The 14,387-nt window shown below is 43.2% G+C and overlaps 1 protein-coding gene across 3 annotated transcripts in view; it reads left to right on the top strand.

The window, feature by feature from the left end:
- The window catches only part of NF1 (neurofibromin 1), a 175,617-nt gene that overhangs the window by 27,063 nt on the left and 134,167 nt on the right, over positions 1-14,387 (top strand). For 2 of the 3 annotated variants that reach the window (XM_035139245.2, XM_035139244.2), the window contains exons 10-17: positions 954-1,076; positions 1,997-2,071; positions 3,612-3,743; positions 9,816-9,950; positions 11,913-12,026; positions 12,396-12,475; positions 13,795-13,918; positions 14,208-14,363. In XM_035139245.2, coding sequence (XP_034995136.1) covers positions 954-1,076; positions 1,997-2,071; positions 3,612-3,743; positions 9,816-9,950; positions 11,913-12,026; positions 12,396-12,475; positions 13,795-13,918; positions 14,208-14,363 — 939 coding nt within the window. The remainder of the gene's footprint in view (positions 1-953; positions 1,077-1,996; positions 2,072-3,611; positions 3,744-9,815; positions 9,951-11,912; positions 12,027-12,395; positions 12,476-13,794; positions 13,919-14,207; positions 14,364-14,387) is intronic. The other variant, XM_035139246.2, reaches the window with a different exon arrangement.

Here is a 14,387-nt window from a genome sequence, read left to right as displayed (position 1 = left end):
ACCTAAAAACTCAAACCATGGTGTGGGTTCTGAATTAGAGTTGGCACAAACTGTTGCTTGATGCGATGACAGAATTGAGCTACAGTCAGGGTGTGCTATTTTGTGCATATACAGGATTTTTGTAAAATAAAATCTAGGCAAAGAAGGCCGCCCTACTGATAAAATCAAAAGTTGGTTGGGGGGGACTAAGAGTTGGCCATAGACCGAAACCCTCACTTTAGCATTGAGCAGCCTTGACCAAACCCTTCCAGCTACATAAACATCTCTCTCGCTGGACACCATGTGTATAGTGGTGTGTGTGTGTGGGGAGATAATGGGTGGTATTCAACTAAATTTTACTCACATTAAACATGTTGAAATAAGTGAACATGAGTAAGTTACATAGAATAGTTTCAAAGGATCTCTTCTGAGTAAAACCTAGTTGAATGCCACCCAATAACTGGGAGGCCTCCTGTGTCTTTTACCAGATGGTCCAAGGAGAAAGCTACATAGAAATCCTTTAAAATCTTGCAGGGGGTTGTCCTCTTGCTTGCTTAACAATGACAACTGAGACGAGGCATAAGGCTTATGACAGAGCCCTCCAGATGTTGGGATAATGGGAGTTTGAGTCCCGCAACATCTGGAGGGCCACAAGTCCCCCATTTCTGGCTCAAACCACTCAGTGGCATCAGTTGATGTCTGCTTCAAAGAGCAGACCCATTGACTTGACTTCCTTGGCCAATGTACGCCTCCCTCCGTTGCAAGCCATGCTTTTTTCATTAGCGTAAATAAAAGGTTCACTAGTTCCCAAAAGCTTGCTCTTCCTGTTCTTATTGGGGGACAAAAATACTTCCTCAAATAGCCGCATATCCTTTAGAGAAGATGGGCTACTTTGCTCTTCTCATTCTCTGAAGAGTAGCCCCGTGGCATGTGCTGACCAAAATAACTGCGGCACATGTTTGTTCGTTTTTCAGAACCTGCTCTTCAATCCTAGCAAGCCGTTCTCAAGAGGCAACCAGAATGCAGACATAGACCTCATGATTGACTGCTTAGTGTCTTGCTTCCGCATCAACCCACACAATAACCAGCACTTCAAGGTGAGGCTTGTGGCTCTGCAGGCACGTGCTCTCTAGCCTGAGGCTATTTTTGAGCCATGGGATATGAAGGATGGATGGGTCAGCAGCGGTTGGGGAGTCATGAATAATAGAGAATTCTGTTTCTCAGCAATTACAGTTTGAGTGTTTTCTAGAAATCTATTTTAGGTAGCTAGCTTTCAAGATACCTTTCCTGCTGCTCTTTAGTGACTTTCAAGTTTTGAATTGACTGAAGAAGCCCTAGGAATCTTTTATTTTCTTTGGACTCAGTCCACCAAGAACCTCTCCCTTGCAAACCCAACAACATGGGACCAATGTGAGACCAAGCTATCTGAAAGGCTGCCTGCCTGCCTCTGTATAGACCTATAAGATCACTTAGAACATCTGGGGAAACTCTACTAGTAGTCCCATGCCTTGCAGAGTATCATTGGGTGGTGACACCAAAGCAGGCATTTTCTGCTGTTGCTCCTGTACTGTGGCATGCCATTCCCTCTGCTATATACAAAGCAGCCACCACCAGTTGCTTCAGGCATTCTGTGAAGATGTATCTTTTTGTTCAGATTTTTCCTAACCTGTAACCTGCTTTACATGTTTGAATACTCCGTATTTCTGTTTTTGTTTCCATACAATTCCGTGGGTTTTTATATTGCTTTGTTGGATTTAGGTTGGGTTTTTGTTTCAGTTATATGTTTTGTTTTCACATGGCTTAGATTTTTTTTAAATCTTAAGTAGTTTAATAAATGCTTTCAACTAAATAAATAGGTTGCACGGGGAAAGGTGTCCACTTCATTCCTGCAGAAAAGTGTCCTTTAACAGGTCCTGCTCATTTCGATGGAGCTTGTGCTGCAGAGTTTTGTAACCCGTTGACTTCCGGGTTTGTTGCAGAAGAAAACCTTATAAATGTTTCCCTTCTTCTTTTCCAGACTTGCCTGGCACAGAATTCCCCATCAACATTTCATTATGTGCTGGTAAATTCACTCCACCGTATAATCACAAATGTAAGTTATTGAGTTATCAAAAAGACTTGGTAATTTGTTCAGAAATGGTAATGATTTGATTAGAAGTGGAGAAGGAGAATGGGACTGGGGGAAGGTGGAGAGCTTACCTGTTGAAGCCCTCTGGGCAATTGCATTTCAAGGGTGGAGTATCCCCCAAACCAGCAGAGGCTTTCTAGACATCAGAATCCCATCTCTAATGCCCATCTATTGATACGTTGGAATTCCATCAGCAACTGTAGATACCAAGTGTGTGTGTGATAAGTAGTACCATTGAAAATTTAAGACTGTATATAATAACTTGGGAAAGCCACTGTCCCTTCGCTAACCTGCCTCACAGGGTTGTTATGAGGATAAAATGGGAAGTGAGAGAATTGTGTATTCCACCTTGAGTTCCTTGGAGGGAAGGTGGGATATATAAGTAATAATATAAATAACTAGTAGATGCTTAGCATGGATGGGAAGGTCAGGAATTGGCCCTGAAATTGCACGCTTCCTTCCTTTAGATGTGCAGACACCTCCGATGTTCTTTATCTTGATCTTTCACATTCATGTCCGCATGGATATAAACCGGTTAAGGCAAGCCAGACGAGACCCTGACATTTCAAGCTAGCTTCAGAACTAGAGTTTCACACCCTCCTTCAAAGAAGGCTTCCTGGTTTTCATTAGCCATCTTTAACATCCATGCAGGCGCAATGGCAAAGCAACGGTCAAGCGATTTGGGGAGAATTCGCCCGAGAGGGAATGGCTTAGGGAAGGCTGCATGCGATCCCTGCGGTTTGTTCCCAGTCCCTTAACCGTAGCTGAGGATTGGCTAGCATTGTGTCCACTGGCCTTTACCAGGCCTCCCTCCACAGCAGCAAGAATGGCTTCCAGATGTTATGTATGGGATTACCACCTGGAAGGGTGCTGCATTGCTCAGCACGACTGATTCATCCCCACTGGGAAGGAGAGCGGCAGGGATTCCTATTAGCTACTTCTAGAAACAGCATGAAAACAAAAACTTAACAATTGGAGACAATTGCTACCAAAGCTGTGTTTCTTTAAGCTGCCAGTCCGATCAGGGCTTCTTTCCTACTGAAATTGGAATCGCCCTTCTGCAGGAGACTTTTGCTCATGATGATTAATGGCCGTTGCCTCCTCACTACTCTGTTTTTCTGAGTTCTGAGAGGCAAACAAAAGCTTTAGGTTCAGATCTCCGCTCAGCCATGAAAGCCTGCTGGGTGACTGTGGGCCAGTCATTACTTCTCAGCCTAACCTACCTTACAGGGTGGTTGTGAGGATAAAATGGAGAAGGGCAGAAAAGTGTACATCCCCTCGAGCTTCCTTGAGAAAAAGTGGGATATAAATGTAATAGTAACATAAAGAAGAAATGGGATCTTCCCTGGAGGCTTTCAAGGGATCGCTGAACATGAGTCAGGGATGCGATTTGCAGGATCAGGCTGCTGGGCCTAAGTGCCCCATTGAAATCCTTTCTAGGTTTCATTTTGTGATCTCTGTTGGTCTTCTCTCTCCCCACCCCCCACCTCCGGCGTTACTTTAGTCTGCACTTGACTGGTGGCCTAAGATTGACGCCGTATACTGTCATTCAGTGGAACTCCGCAGCATGTTTAGTGAAACCCTCCATAAAGCTCTACAAGGTTCTGGCGTGCACACCCCGATTCGCATGACACCGGTAAGGCCCCACTCCTCATTTTTCAGTTGTTAGATTTTGCTGTTGTTAAAAAAAAGGACGTGTGTTCATTGCATCTCCTTGATGTTCTGTTATATCATAAAAGGTGGTACAAATGCCGCAGTCCTTAAAAGCAAAAGTTCTAACCCTTTCCCCAATGATATTTCTTGTGTCCTAAGCAAATCCCAGGATTGGATTTGTCCCAAGTTAACCAAGAAGAGAGTTTGGCTAGTGGTACTCTTTACTTCCAAGACCATAGGAAAGAAAGTCAAACACGGGTAAACTTGGCTACTGGAGTGCCTGGGCTTTGGATCCGATGCCATTCTAGAAATATTTGAAGGGTGAAATTTGCATGGGACAGGTGGGTCAAAGGAGTACTGCCCACACCAACATTGCTTCCCCCCCCCCTTTGCTTGAGTCTTCTGACCCAGACAAAGATAGTGACATGAATATGAAGTGCATTGAAACATGTAAGATATGCATAAAAATGTAGATCATGGAAGTGATCCACTTCCACACTGAATCCACACTGAATGAGAAAAGTTGAATTGGGCCCGGAAATGAATTGACAGCCAGCGCAGTCAAGCCAGGATCGGTGTAATATGCTCAAACTGTCTTGCCCCAGTGAGCAACCTGGCTGCCAAATTCTGCACTAGCTGAAATTACCCAGCCGTCTTCAGAGGCAGGCCCCAAGTATAACGGTTTGCAGTAATCTAACCTAGAGGTTTACTAGAGCATAGACAGCAATAGTTAGGGTATCCCTGTCAAGACAGGAGCACGGCTAGGCCGCTGGCTGAAGCTGATGGAAATTGACTCACTGGCAGCTGCTCTCCAAGGTCTCAGACAGGGGACCTGCTATGTGAGGTCATTTAACTTGGGGGTTGGGAAACTTATCACCCTCTAGATCAGGCATCCCCAAACTGCGGCCCTCCAGATGTTTTGGCCTACAACTCCCATGATCCCTAGATAAAAGGACCAGTGGTCAGGGAAGATGGGAATTGTAGTCCAAAACATCTGGAGGGCCAAAGTTTGGGGATGCCTGCTCTAGATATTGCTGGACTCCCAACTCTCATCATCCCCAGTCTGCATGGCCCAATGGTCAAGGGAGTTGAAGTCCAGCAACCTTTGGAGGACAACGGGTTTTTCCATGCTTTCTTTTTAATCAGAGATGCTGGCAGATTAAACCTAGCGCCTTCTGCATGCTTTGCATGCGCTCTACCACCGAGCTGTTGCTTTTCCAGCTTTGTCAGCAAATTACAGAGATGTTTTTTCATGGAAGTTTCTTGTGCTGTCAGTTGTTTCATTGCTCCATATTACAGCATGCCGGCAGTTCAGATCGGTGATAATGTAGGAGTGTAGGAAGAGAATTTGGCTGGGTTGTTTTTGGTTTTTTTGCAACAAGGATTATGTCTACTGTATGCAGAGTGCTTTCTGTGAACAGTGTAGGCTTGTTCTCAGGCTTTGCAGGCATTTGCCTCTGTAGTTCATGCTGGTTCCAATGCCTTGCAGCTTCTTGAATCTCTTTGTATTTTGATAGTAACACTTGTCTCTCAGAAAAAGTTATTGCGAAACCTCCTTCATAGGAAGCTGACACAATGGTCCATCCCAGATCAGTATTGTCAACGCTGACAGGCAGCAGCTGTCCTTTCCAGCCTTACCTGAAGATGTCAGGGATTGACTCTGGGACTTTCTGCATGCAAAGCAGAGCTACAGCCCTTCCCCAAATAGTGTTCTGTTATCTTCTCTGCTGTTGATCAAAGAAACCCATTTCAATGAATTATGCATCTCTGTTGCTACTTGGTAGCTTCACATTGCATATTTACTTATTAATTTGCTACCCACTCTTTTTTTAAAAAATGAATTAAAACCAGGTGTTGTTATACATAGATATATAGCTCTACACACACACACACACACACACACACACACACACACACCTCATTCTCACAGCAGCTTTGAGAGTTTGGTTCAGGTGAGGGAATGTGATGTCGCAATCTGAGTTAAAGGGCCCTCGAGCTGTCAAGCTGTGTTGCCAGATGCAAAGACACACCCCTACAAACGCACCCACTTTGCAGCTGAAACTGTTCCTCATGACTCAGCCATGGCACTGATAGAGGAAAGAATAAGACTGATTTCTTTGGAAATTTACGGATCTATGTGTTCATATATGGGGAGGAAAAGAACAAACAGTTGTGCATTGCAGCTCTGACACTGATTGGCGGCACTTTGTCTTCTGCTTCTTATTTTCTGTTCATATTGGCTGCTGTCGCTCACATGATCAGATGCCAACCAGTCACTGCTATGCATTGCAGTGGGCTTCTGTTGCTGTAAGTATATGACCCATTGTTAACTACCACAGAAAAGCTTTCCCTGATTTCCCCCCCGTGACTTTTCTGTGTATAGTTACCACTACAGTCATGTCACTTCATTTCAGTGATTGATTATGTAGCATGCTTTCACCTGTTGGCTGTAATGAAACAATTAAAACGCATTTCACAGACCAGGTGACATGAGCGGTTTTATTCTCTTCCATTACTCCACTGCCCTCGCATCCCTTAATTTATCACAACCTGTTTTCTTAAACATGAAGTGATGCCCTCCTTCAGTATAAACTGCTAGTTCTTTATTTTTGTTCTTTAACAAATGAGTTAACAACAAAGATTTTTCCTGGGGCTCGTGTAAATATAACCATGGTTAGGAGATTGGGAGCCAAGGGCTGTATAATCTCCCTCTTTCAGGAGGAAACTCCTCTTTCCCTGCTTCAACCATGTTTAGAGGATACATCAGCACCAACCTTCACCTTGTTTGTGACAAACAAGGGTTTCAGTGTGCAGTTTCATGTCAGTTTCAAATCCTGGGTAATCCTAACCATGGTTAAGATAAGTGCTGAAGTCAGCAGTGAGTGCCTTGATTGCAGTTAAGATGTGAGTAGGGAATTGGCTTCTGAAAGGGGAACCGGATGTCCCGTGTTTCTCCGAAAATAAGACACCGTCTTATATTTATTTTTCCTAAAAAAAAAAACACTATGGCTTATTTTCAGGGGATGTCTTATTTTTTTATTAAGTATGGAACAGTTTAACCTACAAGGCTAAACTGCCTATCACTATGGCTTATTTTCGGGGTATGGCTTATATTCCTTGAATGCTTAAAAATCCTGCTATGGCTTATTTTATGGCTACGTCTTATTTTCGGAGAAACAGGGTACTCCCTTTTCTTGTTCAGAGGGAAGCACTATTAAATCTGTACTCTCATTAGATTTATTTGTGAAAATAGTGTGCAGTTGTAAAATCAGCTATCAAATACTAGATTTGAGAACAAATTCATAAACATTTTTTATTTCTGAGTAACTAAATCCATTGTTATTTTTAAAAAGTTTGCAGTTTCACTGAGACGGTTTAGAGGGTTTACCCTCAAAGAATGATCAACTCATTCTCTCCGCCCACCTCCCACCTTCATTTAGATAATTTGTTTTTAGTATGTTAATGCATATGATTTTGGTCCTGCTGTTGGGTGTCGTGTGTGTAGAAATAGAAAACAATTCATTAACATGGAAACATATTTTGTATTTTATCTCCATTAATATGCATACATTGTTGTGTGCAGATTGGGTTAGGGCTGTGCCTGCTTAGTTATCAGTATCATTCTCTGCTAGGAATGAGAATAACTGTGCTTGTATTTGTGCATTTCTGCTCCTAAGGTTCAGGATTGCCAAGAATTTCTAATCTTATGGCAAGGGTTGATGTGGTCATGGATTGGAGGGGAATTTGTAAAAAGAAAGAATCTTGCCATTCAAAGGCCCTCTTGGAAACCTCCTCTGGTTCATAATACCTGCTTGCATGAGGCCTAGAAGCTTTATTGCTAAGTAAACTTGGATTCTTAGAGTGTCCACTGATTTCATATTTCATGTTCTGCTTTTTTCTGGTGATTGTCTAGCTTACATGCAACCCTGAGTTCCATAGCTTTTGTTCAATTGCAGACGACCCAGGGAAATACTTTTAAAAATGTCCAGATTTTGATTGAAGCAGCCCATATGTTTGTTTGGCTGGAAAAAAACATTCATAGATTTAATTACTTACTTTTTAAAAGAGAGATCAGCCACAACTTTAAATGGGCAGTGGTGTTTTTCTACATTTAGTTCAAGTTTTATTTTTTGTTTTTTAAATATGTGGCGGGGAGGAAATCAATGTTGAGATGGTTGGGATGTATTGCCAAACTCTGGTTTGGTATGGCATCTGAACTGGCAGCCTTCAGCAAATCATGGTTTTTAAGAGACTGCCAAACCAGGATCTGTTTTTTTGGAATGTGTAAGATGGGGACTGAGCTCCTCCTTGATTCCATGCCCCTATTTGCCATAATTTGGTCATTCAACAGCAAATACGAAAGTCACCCACACAAGATGAAAAAAGTTTCAGTGTGAAGCTGCTGAGTAGGGCTTCATTTGCTGATTTGACATCATCTTGAATTGGGGTGAACTGAGCCTGGGAGTTGCACGTTCAATAGGGAAAGCAATTGCTCCTCTTTGTATATGAGCAGCATTCATCTGCTTTGCCAGTTCATTATTTACTAGTTTGGAATAAGGCCACCCTGACTTGTATCCTTAACCACTGCGTCCCTGGACCTTAGTTCAATTTTGACTCTGCATAGTGTGATAGGTCTACAAACAGCTTCTAGCCGTGTAGCTTCTTGACAGCAACATTTCATGGACTGGCTGAATGCAGAGGAGTGGTGGGAGAAGCAGCCGGGGAACCCCCAAGGTGAACCCCAGGGGAAGAAGCGTCAGAGCCAAGGGATTGGTGGTGGGATGACGATCAGTGGTCAGAGAGAGAAGAGGGAGTGGACTGGGAGGAGCAGATGTTGGAAGCTGAAGGGGCAACAGGGTTTAGTAAGCAGGAAGTGGCTGGGGCAGAAAACAGCCCAGGTTCAGGGGCAGAAGAGGAGGCTGGAGAGGAGGTTGGTTGATCAGACAGGCTGTTGAAGAATCCAGGGAGTCTCCCCCTCCTGTAACCGGCTCCTCTCCTGCCTGATCTCCTAGAACACACAGAGAAAGGAAGAAGAGAAGAGAGTGGTTGTGAGCAGGCTCAGTCTACAACTGCTTGGGAAAAATCCTGGAGAGGAGGGTACTTAGGCAGCTGTGGGAAGGCGGGGACATTCAGTCCTCACATCTGCCTCCTTGGAGCAAGAGCTACTGGGAAGAGATTTTGGGATCACTAAGCCTGCACTGGGTTTAATTTTAACCTGTTTTTATTTACCTGTTCTCTATTCCTGTATATGTCCATGTCTCTGGTCTGTGACCGTAATAAATCGATTCTATAGGCCTGCACTGTTTTGGTTGCTTTGAATAAAGTGTTAACTTCACTGACATAGCGTTTTAATTTATTGCTGGCCTGCACCGGACTCCAACTCCAGACACAACAACAGGGGAGGACTGTTGCCTTCATGACTTGCTTGTGGGGTTCTTGGAGTCATGCTCTTCTTGCAGAATACAGCACACTGGACTAGATGGACCTTCGGCCTTTTCCTGCAGAGTTTATCATAATGGAACACAAATGTCTCTTGTGCTGTTCAGCCTCCTGGCCTCACCTTGTTCTTGCTACTACTTCCAGTTCTGCAACATTCTGCTAAAGATGGAGCAACTAGAATTCTGCCCAGTATTCGAAGTGCAACTACAAAATAGGCGCCAGTTCTGTTTTCAGTCTTGTTCCTAATGATTCCAACACTCAGTTTGCCTTTTTAAAAACTAATACTGCAGACCGAATTTATGTTTTCCGTGAGCTTGTCCCTCCTGGGCTCTTCTTTCCTGGGTCATCACAGTGGTAGATTCAGCATTGGCTAAAAGTGCTCAGGAAATAAATATTGTGATTATTTTGGAAGGTTCCATGGAAATGTCAGCTCAGCTAACAAGAAGAAGTTGAATGATAAAACCTGGCTATTCTACTCATATTTAAATACTGTCCATTACTATGCTATATGACATTATTTGTATAAATACTACTTTTTAAAAGAGCGGTGAGTTACATATTTGGAGTAATCAGTGCCTTGTTGACAGTCATATCATGGTTTTTTTTTCACCCTTAGAGTCTTACATTTAAAGAGAAAATGACAAGCCTTAAGTTTAAAGAAAAGCCTACAGATGTTGAAACCAGAAGTTACAAGGTCTTGTTGTTATCTATGGTAAAGCTGATCCATGCTGACCCTAAACTTTTGCTCTGTGTAAGTAAAAGTTCTTTTTTAAAAAGATTAAATTAAATTAAATTAAATGAAACACCAAGTCTCAGGGTTTCTTTTACAGTCTTTGAACCAAAAAACAAGGCATTGACTTTCCTACAGTTTCCCTGTACTAAACTTCCTTAGGAAAGTTTAGAACACATGATTTGGAATGGAAAAAAGAATTAGTAACCCTTATTAGTACCTTATTGGTATCTGAATACCTTATTGGTATCTGAAGAAGTGTGCATGCATACGAAAGCTCATACCTATGACAAACTTAGTTGGTCTCTAAGGTGCTGCTGGAAGGAATTTCCTTATTAGTAGGTTGGCATAATTTTGTGGATGCTATTATGACCATCCTCCTGCATCACCTGTCTTATGAACCTACGTTCATGCAATTTATAACGTACAGAATATGGCATGATTAAGTGAAAGCAGAAGAAGGAGCAGTTGTTTATGATTACTTTTGTTATGCTGTAGTTATGTATTTTTCATGTTGTAAGCCACTTCGAGCATGATTTGAACTGTGGAAAGGCAACATACAAATAAAATTATGTATGTATGCATGCAACCCTATGATCGGTGTGCAGACAACCCTTATTTTTGGAAGATAGTTTCATTGCTGCGTGCTTTGGTTCGTTGAGCCTAGAAAAGGAAGATGTGCAGCATTCCTGACCCTTAGGACAAACAAAATGCCCAATCCTAGTAGAATTTTTCAATCTAAAGTTATGAAGAAGCCTGGAGTCACTTAGTATGCCCAGAAGAATCAAGTTGTTGAATGTTTCCTGGACCGGTACTGCTATGCACTACAGGTAGAGGAATGAATTGTCTATGCTTAAACCCCGCATCTTAAAAACAAAAAATTGTTTATTGCAGTGTTTCTCAACCTTTTTGGGGCCACGGCACACTTGTTCCGTGAAAAAAATCACGAGGCACACCACCATTAAAAAAGTTAAAAAATTTAACTCTGTGCCGCCCTATATTATAATTATGACTGTAAGAAACACTTGCCAAATATTGCTTTCCGGCGGGTCAGTGTAGTTTATTGGCGGCCGCCAGGCTCGTTTGCACTGAGCTTTGGGAAAGAGGAGGAGAAATATTGCTTTCCGGCGGGTCAGTGTAGTTTATTGGCGGCCGCCAGGCTCGTTTGCACTGAGCTTTGGGAAAGAGGAGAAGAAATATTGCTTTCCGGCGGGTTAGTGTTGTGTATTGGCGGCCGCCAGGCTCGTTTGCACTGAGCTTTGGGAAAGAGGAGGAGAAATATTGCTTTCCGGCGGGTCAGTGTAGTTTATTGGCGGCCGCCAGGCTCGTTTGCACTGAGCTTTGGGAAAGAGGAGAAGAAATATTGCTTTCCGGCGGGTTAGTGTTGTGTATTGGCGGCCGCCAGGCTCGTTTGCACTGAGCTTTGGGAAAGAGGAGGAGAAATATTGCTTTCCGGCGGGTCAGTGCTAATTATTGGCGGCCGCCAGGCACGTGACAATGCAAATCGCCCTTCTCGTCGCCGCACGTCGCGGCACACCAGCCAGCGTCTCGCGGCACACTAGTGTGCCGCGGAACAGCGGTTGAGAAATGCTGGTTTATTGGACGTGAGTACCGGCTGGATTATATATTTCCAAACATGCGGAATCAAGCATTGCCTGTTCCTTCTTCCTAGCAGCCTGGGGTGCGACCTGAAACCTACGTAGTACCTAACAGAGCCTCAGGTTGGCTCCCTCTGTAAATGAAGGGCCATTTCCAGTGGTGGCAGGGAGTGTGAGCTCTAGTGAAGAAATATGCAAAAGTCTTACAGAAGACACAAAGGTTTTCCCCAAGGATGACCTGCAGGGCAAGAGCTGGCTTGGAGGATCGGGGTCTACTTCTCTGCAGTATTTTTTAAAGTGTACTGTATATGGAAATTATACCGGTGAATTTGGAATATGAATGTCAGTGAACACGCACCTTATCGTTTTGTCCTTTCCTTTACAGAATCCAAGGAAACAAGGTCCTGAGACTCAGGGCAGCACTGCTGAACTCATAACAGGCCTTGTCCAGCTGGTGCCACAATCCAGCATGCCTGAAATAGCACAAGAAGCCATGGAGGTCAGGAGCTAAGTGACATGCAAGCCCATTACTGTATTGTTTGCAGATCTGAATGTGTGTCCCCATGCCCTGCTTCAAAGTGAGCCTGTCATTCTTTTAAAAAATGACAGTGTGTCACAGTCTGAAGTCCTGGCTTTAAAATGGGCTCTCGCCCATTTCATAACAAGGCAGATTATTGCTTTGTTTTTGTTCTCATTTTTATTATGCTTTTTGTGTTTTTTATATTGTAATTTTATGCTGTGAAACTCCCTGAGATCTACAGATGAAGAGCAGTATAATAATAATAATAATAATAATAATAATAATAATAATAATAATATGTACAGCATTAAGTTAATTAAGTGGTTTCTTCATTTTTGGCACCTTCAGGCCTTGCTTGTGCTCCATCAGTTAGACAGCATTGACTTGTGGAATCCAGACGCACCCATCGAAACATTCTGGGAGATCAGGTGAGTACATTGCCTGTTTTGGGCTTGGTAAGAATTGTCTCTTTCCTGACTCAGTTTCCTGGGCTACACACCATAACTATAGATGATCAAAAAGTATATATAAACAATGCCGCTCTGAGGTGAGAATGAATTGCCTATTCTTTTAAATACAGTGGGGCGCTCTGTATATTTTGGGTTTCCTTTTCCAAAGATCAGTGAAACAGACACGGAAGTTGTGCTCAATCCAGTGGAGTGCTTTTAATTTAGATTTATTTGAGGAAATACCTTACAGTCAAAAACTGCCCACAATTACAAAAATAAAAATGATCCATGCAAAGGAGATGAAACAATAGAATGTAAATTTGAAACTACATAAGCCTGGTGAAAATGTCGACCAATCACTTAGTGCCCCATGATGAAAGAATGTGCTAATGAAAAGATGTCGGGGAAGGACACAGGCGTAGAAAATTAAGAGCCCCCAGCTGCCCAATGTGGCTTGCCCAGGAGTAAGGAGATAAGCATCTGGTCTGCTGGCCAGAAAAGATTCCATACCCCATCTTACATGATTTATCCGGGACCCTGTGTGATCTTCCTTGATGATATGTGCTAGTTGGGGGTTGGAGTTGGGAGTTATGAGGTGCCCCTATTGTTTATGTTGTGGCTCACATAGACTCTCTTTGCCAATTGTAGAGGCCCTAAGATGCCCTTCAAACACACTAGCCCTTTAGCAGAACCATTTTTAGTGCTGTGTCATCATCGCCACCCCCCTCCCCACTGAGAGCATCCACAGTTGCCTATGTGGACAGCAGAGGCAGCCCTGGGTATACAACAGAGGGTTACCAGTATAGTGGCTGCAGGCCCCCATGTGCTTGCAAAGACTTTTCTAGATGCCTATAGGATTCCTGCCTCTCCCCCCCCCCTTCTGAAAATAGACATTCTGTTGTAGCCAGTTAGGTTTCAGTGGGTGCCTGGTTGCACTTTGTGTGTGGTGCCCATAACAGCTGCTCTGGTTTTCAGATGTGCTCATGGGTCCAAAAAGTGAATGAATGAAATAGCTCGGTTTATTCTCACCCAACACCCTATTTATCTCTTAGGATGTGTTGTGCTCAGAATTCTTGACACAAATTTTGTAGCCCTGCAAAAGGGTTTTAGCGTCCTAGTTAGGAAACTGTCAAAAGGAGAAAAGGTGTTGGTGTGGGGATCTCCTGCAGGGCTTGAGTATGTGCACCTCTTGTCATCACAGCTGTTGTAATGTGCTGCTTATTGCAAATATTGCCGCTGAAGTTACAGAAAACATTTCAATAAGTGGCTATTGATTGGCACTTTTCTAATTCTTGTAGTTCACAAATGCTGTTTTGTATATGCAAGCGGCTAACAAGCAATCAGATTCTCAGCAGCACAGAAATCCTCAAGTGGCTGCGAGAGATTTTGATCTGCAGGAACAAATTTCTTCTGAAAAACAAAGTAAGTGAGCTCTTTGAAACTTGAAAAGCATTTCAAAAGGGGCTTGCTGCTTCTGACTTGCTCCAGCTCTTGGCCTATTATTGGATAATTATTGGATGGGAAGGAATTTTGGCTAGCTTTCCTGCTCAGTAAGGGAAGTGAAATTGTGTTATGTTTTCTCCTTTCATAGATAAAGCCCCAGTAAACACACCTCTCTCTCCTATGTATGTGTGTGCATGCATGTCTGATTTCCTTTACCTCCTACAAAAGCAGAGTGACTTATTTATTTTTCCTCTCTTTCTCCCCATAGCAATCAGATAGGAGTTCCTGTCCCTTTCTCTTCCTTTATGGGGTAGGATGCGATGTCTCTGGGGGTGGAGCTAATCAAATTTCTCTTGACCATGAAGAGATGATGCGTTGTATCCCAGGAGCTACGCTTAGGAAAGGAAAAGGGAGCTTTTGCATGGTACGTGACCATAATGCAAGTGCC

The sequence above is a fragment of the Zootoca vivipara genome, chromosome 15 (genome assembly GCF_963506605.1).
Source record: "Zootoca vivipara chromosome 15, rZooViv1.1, whole genome shotgun sequence".
Lineage (NCBI taxonomy): Eukaryota > Metazoa > Chordata > Lepidosauria > Squamata > Lacertidae > Zootoca > Zootoca vivipara.
This window is presented reverse-complemented; position numbering and strand designations above follow the sequence as displayed.